The 17,587-nt window shown below is 33.5% G+C and overlaps 1 protein-coding gene and 1 pseudogene across 1 annotated transcript in view; both read right to left on the bottom strand.

Annotated features, from left to right (window-relative positions):
- The window catches only part of LOC128174683 (uncharacterized), a 131,508-nt pseudogene that overhangs the window by 74,472 nt on the left and 39,449 nt on the right, over positions 1–17,587 (bottom strand).
- Positions 11,518–17,587, bottom strand: part of LOC128172710 (fucolectin-1-like) — a 29,908-nt gene continuing 23,838 nt past the window's right edge. Inside the window, exon 4 of the mRNA XM_052838474.1 lies at positions 11,518–11,732. Within this exon, the coding sequence (XP_052694434.1) occupies positions 11,518–11,732 (215 nt within the window). The remainder of the gene's footprint in view (positions 11,733–17,587) is intronic.

Raw genomic sequence — 17,587 nt, 5'->3', positions numbered from 1 at the left:
TTTTTGCGATATTTGTTGCCCCTGTTAATGTGGTTGGATTTGTTGTTGTTAAGAAACTTTCTGTCATTTCCTGACATTTGCCAATTGCAATCTGCAGTTCTTTTGTGTATGACAAATGCAGTGAAGACATGCTTTGCAAGTCATAAATGCATGCTTTGCAGTTGGTTAAGCTGTGGCTCTATTTGGCAGTTTTTGTCAGCTTTGACCAGTTTTAAAGGGAAAAAATTAACAAATTTTTGGCGTTTACAATTCTTGTTCTTGATCTGGTAGTATTTTGATTCTGTTACATAATTTTTTATACCTGGTTATCTTTTGTAGAATAAAGATGGAGAAACATGCATTTTTTGGAAATCTGTACATTATTTGATTGTAGATATTGTATCCAAGATCATTTGAATTTCTGCAATCATGGTTGAATGCAATTTGACTAGAGGCTTCATTACTTTGTTGGATTTTCCACCATGCAAGGGTATTTTTGTCCTTAGATGATCGTGCTATAACTACTTTTGCAAAGTTACAGAAATCCAAGTTAAATTCAAAAGGTCACATTTTTTTCAAGGCAATCTACAGTCATATTTAGATGATTCAAAAACTTTCAATAAATTATATTGTCACCAAACTGCTCGTTTTGTTTTTTAATATAAATGTCCTTGAAAACAGCCATTGCATCCCCAGCACCTCCATAACATTCAAGTTCTGCACCAAATAGTGTTGTCATTAATTTTTTCAATAAAGAAACAATTATGTACCTTCTGAAGTTTTTATTTATATACAAATATACAACAATTTGCATTTTAAATGATTTTTAGAAAATTAATATTAATTAGAAATATTTTATATTCTGTTTAAAATGTACTATATTTAATATTAGAAAATATATTGTTTATATCTGTTCAATTTTAACCCCCCCCCCCCCCCCCCAAATTTGTTTTTGATTTGTTCTTTTATTTTTTTCACATGCCCTTTTCACATGCTCTAGTTGAACGTTGATGTGCATGCAAGAACATTTAACATTAAACAATTTGAATGAAGTTGTTTTGTTATCCCCCCCCCCCCAAAAAAAAATGAAAAATGTAATTATTGGTAACAATTTAGTGAATAAATATGTTAGATATTGTCATCAGTCTTATCGTTTTCATCAAGTGTCTTTCAGTATAAAAGGCTACGAAATAATATTTATGTACCTAAACAACAAATATATTCAGTGATAAATGCATCATTATATAAATCATGAGAAACAAGGTACACAAAAGACGTTTATATTAGATTTTAATTGATCAGATATCAATATATAAATTTAAATTCGGCGCCACTGGTAAGTACATAAACCTGGGGTTGCTTCCCCTACTTTTGCCTCACTGGTGCGTTTGGAATCTACAAAAATAATGGAGAAAATTAGTGATACTGGTTTTAATCGATTGGCGCAAGTGAAAGATAAAGAAGGCTCTCTTTTAGGAAATGTTAGAATGTAAGCGAAAATGCCAATGGTGATGAATATTGCTGGGGGATGATGCATAGTTTCGGAAATATAATTTCGATATTTTTCATAAAAGCCCCTTTATTTTTGACATAAACTGTTGTTTTCGATCAACTGTAGACATGCAATATAAATGTCGATTCCCCCCCCCCCCCCCAGCACTTTTCGAGTAGATATGATTCCACTTTTTCTATTAAAGACGAAAGTGGTTGTGTAAAATGCTGTCTTTCACTTGCGTCCATGCATTTTATTGTTGATTTTTTTAAATATAAAAATATCGAGTCACGGGACTATTGTGGTCATGTGACGTAAAATAAAAAATTCCCTCGGAAGCCTTAAATGTATTCTACGTATCACAATTGGTGAACTCTTCTGATCACTATTTTAGTGTTTAATTTATTGAAAATAACATCATTTTATATGGTTTTAACCTATCGGACAACCTAAACATAGCCGCGTCATAAGTAGACCGTTTCTGTGTTCATTAATTCTACGCCAATGACTTCAGATTGCAGTTAAAATGTAGTTTTTTTGACATTTTACAGTCATTGGGAACATAAAATTGAGGCGATGTTAAACACAAACGTCCATGGAAAGTCATTAAATGTAGGTTAAAATATATTTTGTTATAATCATTATATCATAACGTTTTTTATACTTAAGAACGTAAGACCTTTAAACAGATACTATAACGAAACGACAAAGGCTGTCTTGCAACAAAAAGACAGGTTGCTAGACAAAAAAGAGAGTATTCTATGAAAGAATGAAGGAGGTAAGTGCATTGTTTTCACTAACATTTTTAACGATATTTAAGCTGAAGTATGTAAAAATATTTCTAGGAGCTCAGTTCAAAAAGATGGAAAAACTAGAACCCAGAAACGTAGACCCTAAATGGGCTATTACAAAAAAAAACTATAGGTTCTGGTGCGAGAGATGTAGGACGCGCCAAAGTAGGGGGTAACATTTACCTGAATAAAATAATATGAATTTGGTTACAGAATAAAAACAGATTAATTCAACAAAACTAATAAAAATAAACGTATGCCGTTAATTTTCAAATAACCAAATAAATAAAACATTTAAGCATTGCTTTCAATTCAAACATATGTAATATAATACATACTTAACAGTGATAAAAGATAGTCCGTTACGGACGTCCAGTCAGTCCGGAGTATATACGAGTAGACCTAGGAGTATATACGAGTAGTCCTAGGAGTATATACGAGTAGTCCTAGGAGTATATACGAGTAGACCTAGGAGTATATACGAGTAGTCCTAGGAGTATATACGAGTAGTCCTAGGAGTATATACGAGTAGTCCTAGGAGTATATACGAGTATACCTAGGAGTATATACGAGTAGTCCTAGGAGTATATACAAGTAGACCTAGGAGTATATACGAGTAGTCCTATGTTTTCCATCATCTTGGCCTAAATTATTTTCATCATGCAACCTTAGAAATTAGTATGCATCTGTGATATACTTTAAAAAACTAATCCGAGGCTTTTGCGCTTTCTTACGTAGAACAGAATAATCGATGACGCATATTGCCCCCCCCCCCCCCCCCCCCCAGCCCCAATGTTTCATGTTGATGTATGTTCGTTTTACATTTATGTCTGATGGTTTTACTTTATGTGTTTGATTTGTATTTAAATATCTTTAGTCGGTTGTTTATACTTTTTTTGGTTTTGCACTTATGGTCATTGATAATATTATTTTAGTTTGCTGAATTTGAAATTATCGTTGAAATTCGCAGAAACGATTGAACTCTATATCCGCCGACTTCATCGACCATATTCGCATCGAGATTACAATGATATTTAAGAGTTAATGGCGATGTCAGACAGAACAATTTAACTCTTTAAAACATTTTTTTAATGAAAATCTGTACATTTCCTGAAAAAAATCTTTAGATACTTTTTATATTCTCGTGTGTTTGTTACGTCATATATAGCTGTCAATCTTAATATTGGGGGGCGAATCCCCCCCCCCCCCAAAAAACTTAACGATTAAGTGATCTACATGTATTTAATAAAATACTTACTAGTGCTGATTTGTTGAAAAGGTTTCTCGTTCGTGGTATCATCTGATTTGTGACCTGTTTAATTGAGGTGGCAGGGGATAGTTTTTTTGGTCGAGGAAATGTGAGGCAGATAATGCTCATATATGTGATTTAATTTTTCAGTGGATTTTTAAATTTGCTAAAATTGGTTTGCATGCAGGGGACACATGGTCCCGACTCTTGAGAATTTTTAAACATTTCAGAATAAAACAAGTACAACTTACATATAGCACTATAAAGAATAGCCAGGGAAGGTCTCAAAATTTTCTGAAAAAATGGCCCTTTTTTCACATTTTCACGGGTCCAGAACCACGCTCCAGTCCCGAGCAACTGCCATAAACTAACATAGGATTGGTAGCTTAATGTATACCCATGCAAATAATCACCAATTGATGGGGGGTCAATCACCTTCTTTTCGAGTGACATTTCGTGTTCTGAACCCACCCTACTTTTCAAGCACAAAACCGAAAGTGAAAATTTTGGCCACAGTTTCGCATTTTCATTCCATATCTGATGAAAAGTGCTACCAGTAATGAAGTGTCATAATATCAATGAAATTGACATGAGCTCCTCTATCCACAAAATGAATGCAATAAATATTCTACCAATTTATACCCCTCAAATAACAAGCCAAACCCAAGGTTCTCCCTTTATTTCAAAATTTTGACCGGGTCTTTCCTTCGGGTCTTTTCTTCGAAACTATCCCCTGCCACCTTTAACGTCACATGTTCTTAACTGACCGACTAATATATGCACGACTTAACCAAACGTTTCTTAGTTGAAAAAAGCTAGCGTGTTCTTGAATCCACGTAATGAAAGTGGTGAGCTAGCGCGGAAGCCATCGTAAAACACAGAAACAGATATCTAAAACGTAGGTTTAAATTTCTGAAGCGATGAATTAACAAAAGGAAGGCACAGTGGTGTACCGGAATTGTGCTGGAGTTGGTCTGAATTTAGAATGGCATAGGCGTCGGAAGCAAATTGAAAGTGGGGGGGCTAGACTAATCCTCAGAAATATTGACAAAAAAACCCCTCCCAAAATCATGGAAATCCTAATCCGTGGGGGGGGGGGGGGGGGGGGGGGGTAGTATACCTATGCTTAAAGAAAAATAATTTCTTACCCATATTTTTTTTTCCAAAATCATGGAAATCCTAATCCGTGGGGGGAGGGGGGCTAGTATACCTTTGCTTAAAAAAATCATGGAAATCCTAATCCGTGGGGGGAGGGGGGCTAGTATACCTATGCTTAAAAAAAATAATTTCTTACCCATATTTTTTTTTCCAAAATCATGGAAATCCTAATCCGGGGGGGGGGGGGGGGGGCTAGTATACCTCTGCTTAAAAAAAAAAATTCTTACCCACAGTTTTTTCCTTCCAAAATCATGAAATTCCTAATCCGTGGGGGGGGGGGGGGGGGGGGGAGCTAGTATGCTTCTGAATCTAACTTCTCAATCTTTCAAGCTAAATTTAGGAACAATAATCTTTCCTGCGAGAAAAAGTGGGGGGGCTGAACCCTCTATCATGCTATGTTTCTAATGGTTAGGTATAACTTGGCAAAAACAGTGGGGGGGCTAAGCCCCCCCTAGCCCCCCCGGTTCCGACGCCTATGAATGGGCTTCACATCAACAATGGCATGGCTCATTGACTGTGCCTTAATCATTATGCATCTACTGTTATTTCAATTTCGAGGTGAACATTTTCAAGAACCATTGGAATCGTATTTTCTCGGGCCTTTCCGGCAAGCTCGGAAAACATATTCAAAGTTGTTTTCCGAGCTTGAAGAAAGTTAAGATAAACATATGGAAAAATCGTGTACAATTTACTAATTTGCATAGCGGCCATTTTGTTATCACAAATCAATGGCGATTTTCAGTATAATAGAATATATAGAAAGGAATGAGAAAAATCGCAAATTTTAATTAATAAGTATTTCGGAAATATTTTCTCCTCATTTGGTTCTCTCATTTACTACCTCCGGGATCGGAATGTGCTTGTTTTGTTTACATTAGATATTGAGAGAGCGGTGCCTTTTGAATCTGAAAAATCGAAGCGGGGCGTTGTAGGAATAAAGTGTGTTTTAGTGATGAAAGACGTCATGAAGGGATTTTGGAATTATTTTAAAAATACTTGCCATACATAGGTAAAGTAGTTCCTCATATATTTACAAAGTTTACATTGCAAACTTGTTGTGTCAGAAATCTTGACTCAAATTTTAAAAGTCTTAACGGTTCCTTTTTACTTTCAATTTAGCATTTTTCAAGACTTTCTCAGTACGCTGTCGGACTTGCACCTAGGCATTTAGGCTTTATATTGAATCATTAGGCATATTGCATATTTTTATTTAAGAATTTTCGTTATAAATTGAATGAGATTTTTCGGGTAATAATTCTATTCTGTTTCAAGCTGATATTTTTAGCTGTTTTTTTATTTATTTACTCATTTTAGCCGGTATAGTCCCATTTTTAGATTATCTATAATGGTTTGATAGAGAGGAATTCAAAGCGAATTTGAAGCGTGAATCACTGATTGTGGTGACAAAAACATACACAGTTAATCTATGCATTGCCCCAACACATGTTCTCATTCTAAAAAAAATTAAAGTTTTAAAATTTCATACATAAAAGGTATGTAATTTTCATTCCTAAGGGAGACAATTTGAAGACATGAATATTAATGAGAACATTGTGACGTGGCATTTAGCTCATGAATTAAGTGTACGTGATTTCTCCATATGAGCTAACTATTTATTATAATAGTAAAAATAACTTTCATTATGAGACCTAAGCTACTGTTACTTTTTGACGTTTACAATAAAACAAAAAACTTAATGTAAAGATGATAAAACGAAATTCAAATGGTACAGTTTATCTACAGTGGTACAGTATAACCAGAATCCCCTTCTATGGAATCGAGCATGCATATTCCAGTGAAAATGACTAACGTAGTTGCTAGCGCTCGAGAGCGCTAGCAAAAAAAATTTTTTTTTACCAACAATTTAAAAAAAAAGAGATAATGACAAATAATGAAATAGATACAGAAATGCTAATTGTCATATTAAATTATATAAATTAACAAAATTCCTAAAACACATTCCATTTTTTCTTGATCAATTCCATTTGATCAAATTCTTTGTCTTGTTGTTAATTACATAGAAAAAAGTTTAAAATTAGTATAAAGTTTGTTGGGCTTAACAACTGGTTGGTAAAAATTAAGCAATGAATCAAGTTTAAAGTTTGCAAGTCTTCCCAAAACTGAATTTAAAAGTTTTTAACAACTGGTTGTTAAAAAAGATAGAAGTAAAGATTTCCTGTAATACTCCAAAACTTTCTTAATGATGAGTTTACATTTTTTATCGTCAATAATTAATTTTAAGTCCTTTATTGGGCACAAGAAGGGCAAAACAAGAAATTGTTTTTCATTTTTGCCAAATGTTTGAATGTCTTTCTTATTCAACGTTATAGAATTTGCATTTATTTTCGTAATATTTAAGTTTTTCTCAATCTTTCCCAATGGCGTTTTGCAGTAAGTGAGTTTGTCCTCCAACGCCCCCATGTACACTCTGTGGTTTGTGTATTCAACAACCGCAGCTGTGATGACTTCCTATTCTGGCGTGTAGGCAGTAACCAGTAAATTAGTATAATACATATGTAAGTGCTATAACCGATTCATAAACTCTTAAATTTATTCAAAATAAAGAACGAGTGCGCTTATGGGCCCCGTAACAAGTGAAAAAATAAAGATTATAACGCTACTTCTTTACAGGTCCTGGACGCTTGACTCTTCAGGGAAAAATAAACTTGAAATCACTAAGTCAGATTTGATGTTTAATATATAACTATATAATTTTCAAATTTAATTACATTTTAAGGGGTTACTCTGAAGTCGCATAATCATTAATCCTCCAATTTTACTACAATTGTATTCTGTTACCTTAAGTTCCTCTACCTCCTCTTCTAGAGAACTTTTCTCTTTAAGAATCTTCCGGATATCCATCGAGGATGTTACATATTATAGTATAATAAATAAATACACAATTATATTTTCACTTTTTATTATTACACAGTTACTCTTAAAAATGCAAATATATCCTTAACATGTATGTTGAAATAGTTTGTCAGCATGTAAATATTTCTCAAATATCTGACGAAAATAAATACCAATATTTTATTGTTTTCGTACTGTTATTACTTATAGTATTACAAATACCTTGAATAATCCTATTTCTTGTTCCAGATCATCTTTCTCTTTCCTGGTAGCAAGAACTTCTCGCAAAAGAAAGAACTTATTTGTTAAGGTCAGACGAGACGTTCCTCGAGAATCGTTTTTATATCTCCTCGTAATAAAGAGTTCCAATAAAAAATATTAATTTTATAATTACTTTAAAAATGATCAAAATTGACTCGGTTATATGTCTAGATGGCCGAGTGGTTAGAACCGTGGCCGCTCACTGCCAGAAGCGTATAGGTTCTAGAGGTCGTGAGTTCAAAGCCTTGCCCCGGCAGAGATATGGTTCTAATATAGTGAACTTCGCTGTGCTGTAGATGCATTTATTTTTATATCAGCAATTCAAGTGTATTTTCAATAAGATTATATAGGAAATTGCATACTCTAGTATTTTTCAGAAGTGCCTGGTAAGATACCCTAATTTTTTGCAAGAAAGCTTGTCAAAGTAGTAGTAAACCATTAACACATTCCTGGAAAAAGTTATCTAAAATTGAGGAAAGTGTCGTCTGACCATAAAACGTTTAACCTCTTATAATCAATAAAAACTAGAAATCTCCTAATGGGACTAATACCCCCGCAAGGCTTATTTCAAATGGGAAAAATAATTGTATTGAATAATAAAGGTTTAGAACACATACAAATACGAATCAAAGTATTGAAAGTGCTGAAAGACGGAGGCTCTTCTTTAAGTGTATAGAATCTACAAATGACCGATAGATATGTACAATCATATGTACAATCTTAATTTTGATCTCAGACTATAATATCAATTAAGAAATTGTAGAAATCTCAAAATAACTATAGAACTGACCAGTCAAGAAGGGCCCCGCTATGACAATTAATATAGAGAAGTGAAAAAAAAACTTTGAATTCCATACTCTTTATATTAACAATGATGAAGTAAATGACTTTTTTAATTTGAATTCTTTAATGTAATTACCAAAGAGAAAGAAACGGTTTTCTGCTCTGTACAAGATTTTTCACATAATGATTATCTTTGCCATGAATACATTATTCAAAAAAAAAATATATTGTTTAAAAACACTTTAAATCGAAACAAAATTACTTGATATGATAAAAATTAGTTGTAGAACAATTTCTTTAAACTTAACGCGGGACTTTTAAATTGTGATCGTGCTATTTTTAGTAAACCAGAAAGTTAAAAAATAATATAAACATGAAAGAGGTTCTCTTTTTAGGTAACTGTTTTATGTCACCTGTTGTCTTAAAATTTGCATCGTATATGAATTCTATTTATATATTTAAATTTAACAATGCCAAATAAACCATGTTTAATATTAAAATTGTTAAAACAAATTACAGTGAGCAAATGGATATAGATATGATAGAAGACCTCATACTCTTGTTATAAATGTATAAAAAGGTTTTTTTTCTTCTACTTAAAGCGTGTGTTTTAAAGTTCGTGTTATCAAAATCAAGTGGGATATAAACCCCTTAAATGAGCCCGAACTCCTTATCAACTCTTTTAGAAATAATCTCTTTTTATTATATTTGATTAGTGTTTATAATCTATTTAAGATTTACTATAGTCAGGTACTCTTCAGACAATTGCTTAAAGAATAGAGTCTATTCATGATCACAAAAGCAACATTACAACAAATGTTTAGAATATCGATGTATATATATTGCGTAGAAGAAAACAAAACTAACGTAAAATGATTTGTTTTTCTTTTGTTTTCTTTATTTAATTAAGGAATGGTTTTGCAACAGTAGCAACACTTGTACAGATTTTTAAACAACCACGTGCAGACCTGGCAATTTGTTGTCGATGCAATTGTAAAATCGCAGTAAAATAAAGTTTAACTAGCTGTGCATGAATTTTGTTAATCAAATATCGTTTTTAAATGATACAGCTATATAAAATGTTGATAAAAAGTATTCACGGTAAAGTATCAACAGAATTCTACACAAGAGCAGCGTCATTTCCCTCCATATGTCGACGAGAGAAAGAACGTAACTGTTATTAATCAATATGTGGCAATGAAAGTGTGATTTTGTGTGTTTGCTACGGACATGAAAGAACTTTATACCGCGATTTCTTTACAAGTTCGGTGTTTATAACTTGAAAATCAGCCAAACATTGAAAATTCAGGTAATTTCAAAGTCAGATATCTTGAATACATGTACGGGGTAACCTATTTCTTCTTTTTCTTTTACAGCAGGGGTCCTTTTTTCTACGGGGGGCATTTCTCTTCTTGTTTAACATGAAGAAAAATAACCCCTGGCTCTTTTTTCTTCAGAAAAATTCAATTATTCTACAGCAAGGGGGGGGGGATCATTATTCGACGTCAAAAAATAACCCCTGGTCATTTTTCTACGTGGGTCATTATTGTTCTTTACACCGGGCGTCCGTTCTATGTCCAGAGCAAAAAAAAAATCAGTAAGTGATCAGGAAATGACACGTTTATAAATAATATACATTTGGCTGAAGATTTGTTAAACAGGATTCGTTTTGTCAACCGCTTCAACGCGTCATTATAGAATTTTAATCTAAAGACACGGTCCAAAAGTTATACAAGAATCTCTTTTCCGGGTAAATGATAACCATGTCGTCTCCACTGTCCTATTTAAAAGAAAACGAAAAAAACACCGCAGTTGCTTTTATTGACACAACATTGCTAACACATAACCAAAACAAACAGGAATTGATTCGAATGAATTTTGTAAATGTTGATACATATAAAGGTACATGATAGATTCACAGTCAATACATACAGTGTTTGTGGTATAAATGAGATAATAAGATAGAGTTATCACGCAACATACCTATACTCTGTCGCAAGATATCCTGGGTTCACATTTTGCTTAATTTCTTGATATTTATGCCAAGATGCCAAAAAATGTGATGTCTACGGGGATTTTGTATTGCAGCTAGCCCTGATGATATCGTTGAAAAATTGCGCGATGTATTCCGAATGAAAAAAAAAAATGTAACCATTTCTCATTATAAATCTCCGTTAGGAATCTGTTTTCGCTCCTGTGTATTTTTCCGAGTAAAAGATGATAAATGTGTCAATGAAATTATCTTGGAATTTATCTCTTTCAACTATTTCAATTGCACTTATTTCACATGTATGTGAATGTGTATTTTTATAAAAAAAAATCGCCCAAATGTGCTGCTGAAATATCCTGGGACAGACTCAAATAACAAATACATATAAATAATCATTCCATGCATGTCTTTTATAATTATGCTATGCTATGATTATCATTTTAATGATATGCTATACTTTTTAAATAACACGCTATGAAATTTGTATGCTGTGCTATGAATATTTGAAATAAAAGGCTTAATGATACAATGGTATGCAATGAAATCTGACTAAAAACCCGCAGTGTACAGAAGAGTTCAGAACATTTGAACTAAAATGATAAGAAGCTTAAGTGTACCTTTGATCTGTAATAATAAAACTTTTAAATAATAAAATAAAATCATTTAAAAGAGAGTTAAATCATGCTGTATGCTATGTTATGAATGGCAATCAGGAGATTATATGTTACGGTATCGGATTCCAAAGCATAGGTATAAGATTACAGTGCTATGTCACATTGTATGCTGTGCTATATGTTGTAAAAGATACATGTATGCTTGAGATGACTGAAGGCATAAGGAAGACTTGTCAAGCTGAATAAAAAAAGAAGATACATAATAGATCATCCGGGATGCACAAACAAATGCATGTATTTTTATACGGTAACTTGTCATCTATGACACCAAATAATTTGATGGTTATTTAGACGGGGACGCCACACACGTCAACTTCACACAGAGTGAGGGCCTCTGTTGTCTTGGAGATCTTTACGAATCTCCCCTGTGTTGATGTCGGACAATCGATGACGACCAGCTGTGACGCAGTACCGGGACCAGCAAAGAAACCACAAGGAGTGCTGATGTCTGATTCTGTCAGTCCTACAGTGACGGTAACATCATGCAGCCGAAATGACATATCTAAAAATAGTCATATTATGGTCATTAAGGTATGTACAGAACACTACAAAATGCTACTACACCAGTTGCACGGATCAGTTTCGTGAGCTTTTAAAACAGAACGCTTCCCTTTTTGCACCGTTCTTATTATAAAATACAGCTGAAAGCTTTGTGAATGGTGTGCTTGCATTTAAAATGAGGTGGTCGTGGCCTGAAACCGTAGATACAACAATTACCCTAGTGCAGGACTGTAGCTCCCGGTCTGAAAAAATTCGGATGAACGATTTGGGAGCTACAGTGCCACCCCCCCCCCTCCCCCTAGTAAAAAACTGCAATTTACGGCGCACAAAATATTGCGCTAGTTTTTGACTTATTAACTTTACTTTCACACAAAATTTGTAAAAATAATTAATACAATTTTTCAGCAAATTTACTACTGACATCCTTAACTTGCCCCATGAAGTATGTTAATTTACGTCGAGATCGAAAGTCGCCATTTTTAAAATGTAAACAAATTTGCACCACTTTTGTTTACAGGGCTGGTGATGGTGTTTAAAAGACTATCAGAAGCAAGTGAAGTGACAATATTTGTAATAAAATGTCCGAGGAATTTTTTGGGATCAAATATTTGTACAGATTGTGTTCGTAAATGAGATTAGGAAAGAAAACATAGGTAATCACAGATTACAAAAGCTCACCGAGACGAGACATCACCCTTATGAAACTTCACCTTTATGAGACCACCTTTATCATATTAAATGAAAATCATACTTTATGATCTTGGATATTCATTGATTCAGTTTTGACACAATATCGTATATCATCTGTTAAAAAATTGTATGATAATTATATGTACATATGTTAATCAATACAATAATATAAAATTAAATATTGCATCCTATCATATTTACAACATATATCATATAATACAATAAAATACAATAATAAACAATTATTAGATATGATATTGTAACGTATGATATGACATTGTATTGTGTTATTCGTTATTGTGTTTGATCGCAAAATACATTATCATAATATATAAAACAATATAGTATTATATTACAATATCATATTACATAACACATCATAACATTGAAACATATAATATTATATTGTATAATATAGTATGATATTGTATGATACTGTGTCATTTTTGAAACGTAATATGATATTGTATCATATGATACAATATAATTTGATACAACATTGTATCATATCAAATGATACAATATTATGTGATAAAGTAAAATATATAATACAACATTATATTAAACATATTGTATCATATCATATGATACAAAAATATATTTTACACTATCATTAAATACAATTTCATGTGATGTGATAATATATCCTATTATAAACCAATATCATATTTATACAATATCGTATGATACGATATTATATAATATTACAGTATCATATTATACAATTTCATGCGATATAATTCTATATTACAGAAACTAATATATTATACAATATCGTATGATACAATATTATAGAATATACAATACTGTATCAAAGGATACTATTACTTATTAGGTTAGTTACTGACTCACTACGGAAATATATTGGGTTGATCAATCTCATAGATCTCATCTATGAGATTGATCAACCCAATATATTTCCGTAGTGAGTCAGTAACTAACCTTATAAGTGTTTTGTTTTTCCCGAGGACTATCAAGCGACATATTTGTTTACAAATAGCAATGATCTATGCAAAGCAAGGTTCAAGATGCTTAACATTTCGTCCAATTTAACTCATTTAAACTCTTCAAAATTTTCCATCTCACCTTTCAAATACTCTTTTAAAACCTTTGCTTCACCCATGTTTACTTGCAATGTTTTGTTGCTATTCAATTTTAAATGTTTTTCCCCTTTCTCTGCAGAGATTTGAGCAGATTTTGACGCTGCCATTTTGTTCTGCTCCAGACAAAACAATGTGACGTCAATATTCTAAGGGCAACTACTCTAATTTTAAAGAATTTCAAAGGGCAACTACTCCAAATACTTTAAGAACTTACGGCATGCGGTTTATGTATTAAATACTATGAAATGTCGAAATGAGTAAGGGAAGCGTCGGCCAATGACGGCCATATTGCCTTATATTATTTCTCACCGAACAAATATAGAGATATATGAGGCAATCACGTGCTACGTTTAAACCAATGAAAGTGTTACATTTCAGTCCGAAGGAGAACAAAATAATATATTTTGCAATATCTTATGTAATAGTATCATGTGATAAAATAATAAATTAATAATACAATATAATATTATACAATATTGTATCATAATATACAATACTTTACATAACAATATCTTGTTACAATATCGTAAAATAAAATATCAAAACAATTGATACAATATCATGTCTTATCATATAACTTTTTATAATATTACATTTGATATTATATTGTATCATATTAAACAATATTGTTTCAAACCATACAATACTATATCATAGGAATCATGTTATATCATTTATCAACAAACACATCTATCTATCGAGCAGGTTTGAGTGTGGTAGGAGATTTCTTAAGCATCCTTAATAATGGAGATCAGGCTCTGCATCTGAGGCAACCTCTGCGTTTCATTTATAATATAGTTAAATCAACTATGCAAGCTATCAACTATAAAACATGTGACCTGTTCCAGAAAAACTAAACCTCATCCAGCATCCGAAACCTATGGCTCAGATTCAGCATTCAAGCCTGTCAGGTGCATCAGTATACATAAAACGCATCTCCATGCAAGTTTGGTGAAGTTCAGACCCGTAATAACTAAGATATAATCATCAGAAGGCACTAGCAATTAAAACCTTAACCTGCTCCAGCATCCGCAACCTATGGCTCAGATTCAACATCCATGCCTGTCAGGTGCATCTGTATCATAAGACACACCATCCATTCAAGTTTGGTGAAGTTAGGACCTGTAATAACTAAGATATATGTTTTAGCATCCTTGTTAATGGAGATCAAGCTCTGCATCTGAAGCTTCCTCTGTGATTCATTCATATTACAGTTTAATCAACTATGCAAGTTTGAAATAGTACTATTATCTATTAAACATGTGACCTGTTCTAAAAAAAATTAACCATATCCAGCATCTGAAACCTATGGCTCAGACTCAGCATTCAAGCCCGTTAGGTTCATCAGTATCATAAGACGCACCATCCATGGAAGTCTGGTGTAGTTAGGACAAGTAATAACTAAGATATAATCATCAGAGGGCACCTGTTTCAAAAACTTTAACCAGCTCTAAAAACCTTTACCATCTCCAGCATCCGGAACCTATTGCTCAGATTCAGCATTCAAGCCTGTCTGGTGCATCAGTATCATAAGACGCACCATCCATGGAAGTCTGGTAAAGTTAGGACAAGTAGTAACTAAGATATAATCATCAGAGGGCACCTGCAACAAAAACTTTAACCAGCTCTAAAAACCTTAACCTCCTTCAGCATCAGTAACCTATAGCTCAGATTCAGCATCCAAGCCTGCCTGGTGCATCAGTATCATAAGACACACCATCAATGCAAGGTTGGTGAAGTACGGACCAGCAGTAACTTAGATATTGCTATCAAAGGCACCTGCAACAAAAACTTTAACCTGCTCCAAAAACCTTAACCTCCTCCAGCATCCGAAACCTATAGCTCAGATTCAGCACTCCAGCCTGTCTGGTGAATCAGTATCATAAGACACACCATCCATGCAAGTTTGGTGAAGTACGGACCTGCAGTAACTTAGATATTGCTATCAAAGGGCACCTGCAACAAAAACTTTAACCTGGTCAAACAACCTTAACCTCCTCAAGCATCTGAAATTAAGGACTCAGATTCAGCTTCCAAGTCTTTCAAGTCCATAAGTAGGTCCAGATGCATCATCCATGCAAGTTTGGTGAAGATAGGACAAGTAATAGCTTAGATACAGGACCTGCAACAAACACTTTAACCAGGTCCGGACGCCGACGCCGAGGGTATAGCATAAGCTCTGTTAAGTGAGCTAAAAAGGAGCAGATCTAACGCAGATGTAAAGTCCCAATCAGGGGAACATGGACAATCAATTCCGAAGTTAAGACCCCTAGTACTAGTACCGGAGTAACAGGACAATTACAACTACAGGCAGCATTTACTATGAACAGTAAGGTAACTCGTACATCTACGAGACATTCAAGTATATCGAGGGCAATAGGCGTTTTCATCGCAAAAACATGCGCCCATTTTCCGTCTTAAAAAGCCCTTGCTTTGTTTAACTTGTTCACAAACTTGAACAAAGTATAACATACCAACAGGACCAGCTTCTAAGTTATCCCGAAAGTTTTATGAAGACATCAAATCTACGGTATCTGAATGTTTAAAACAGGCAAGTTTCCTTGTATTTACCACCAACCCGTGGACTTCTACTGTTACAACATTATTGTGTGGAGAAAAATCCCCTTCCCCAAGATTCTTTAATCCACCCCTTTTAGGAAATGTTGATGCAACAGCTCCAGATGTCTGATGATGATTCTCTTTGTTCAGCAGATATGCCTTTCTCAAAGATCTTAGACCAAGGTAGGGATTACAAATTGACAATGCACTTTCACCTAAATGATTTGTGAATTATGAAATTATTAAACTATTTATATAGGTCTGTAAAAATTTGATAATTTTTCTAACTCATTTTTTTGTGTACATGTATGGAAAATTGGAAATAGAGTAGTAAAATTGTGAACACTTATGAATAAAAAAAATTAAAGTAATGATAATTTTTCAAATTTGGTTTTAGATACACAGTTCCTGAGATTCAGCTATTGCTGAGAGAAAGTTCATGCTGAGATCCTAGATTACATACTAATCACCGCTTTAAACTTAATTTTCTCTTCCTGACTGAACCCCCCTCCCCTCCCCCCCGTACATTTTATATAACGTGTGTGTTGGGTGTTTTCCTCAGACCGAATAGTACAGTATATCATAAAGGGGATTAGAGCCAAAGGAATCTCGAATTCCGTATAACTTGTAATAAACAAGAAATCATCACAGGGCGAAAAACAATCTTTAAGCAAGTCCTTAAAGGTGGCGTAAAGGTGGCTTAAAGGATATACGATCTTTAAGCCACCTTTAAGTCACCTTTAAGCTGAGCTTATAGGTCCTAAATGTCCAAACTTCTTTAAGTCACCTTTAAGCCATCTTTAAGCTACCTTTAAGCATCTTTAAGTGGCATTTACGCTCCCTTTAATTAAGTTGTCTTTAAACCATCTTTAAGTTCCCTTTAAGTCAGGTTTGATCAAACTGAACAATAAAAACATGTATCAAATACAAAAGCTCTTTTAAAGGGAGGGAAGGGGGTAATCCGAGTGATGATTATAATTTCCAAGGAAGGGGAGGGGATGTTCCAGACGGTTTTATTTTTCGTGCCATTAAACACATATCGCTATCATCAACACCGCTCCGATAGACACTGATTGCCGTTATAAAATTCTTTATATTTTTTTTTTTCAAAATTATTGTAGGGGTGAGCGCAGTTTCTGTATCTAAATTTGTGTATGAAATTATATTTAATTATGTTTGTTTCCTATTATAAATTAATCGGTGAAATCTCAATCTCTCTCTCTTTCTCTCTCTCTCTCTCTCTCTCACTCTTAGTTCATCCGGTTATTAAACAAAATAAAGATAATGAACCAAAACTGCATGATTTAATTTAATAATCGGTTGAAGGTATGTATTTTTTCAATTTTAATTATTTCTAGGTCTAATTCTAGATCTGCTAGATACATGTTAAAGATGAAAATACTCTCAACTGCCTTTGTTATATCGGGCAGGATATTACTTCTTTGTTTGTCTAGACAGTTTTGTTCGTTTGTGTATATCAAATTAGAGTCTATTGTCTGTCCAA

Source organism: Crassostrea angulata, chromosome 2 (assembly GCF_025612915.1).
Source record: "Crassostrea angulata isolate pt1a10 chromosome 2, ASM2561291v2, whole genome shotgun sequence".
In the NCBI taxonomy this organism is placed as follows: domain Eukaryota; kingdom Metazoa; phylum Mollusca; class Bivalvia; order Ostreida; family Ostreidae; genus Magallana; species Magallana angulata.
This window is presented reverse-complemented; position numbering and strand designations above follow the sequence as displayed.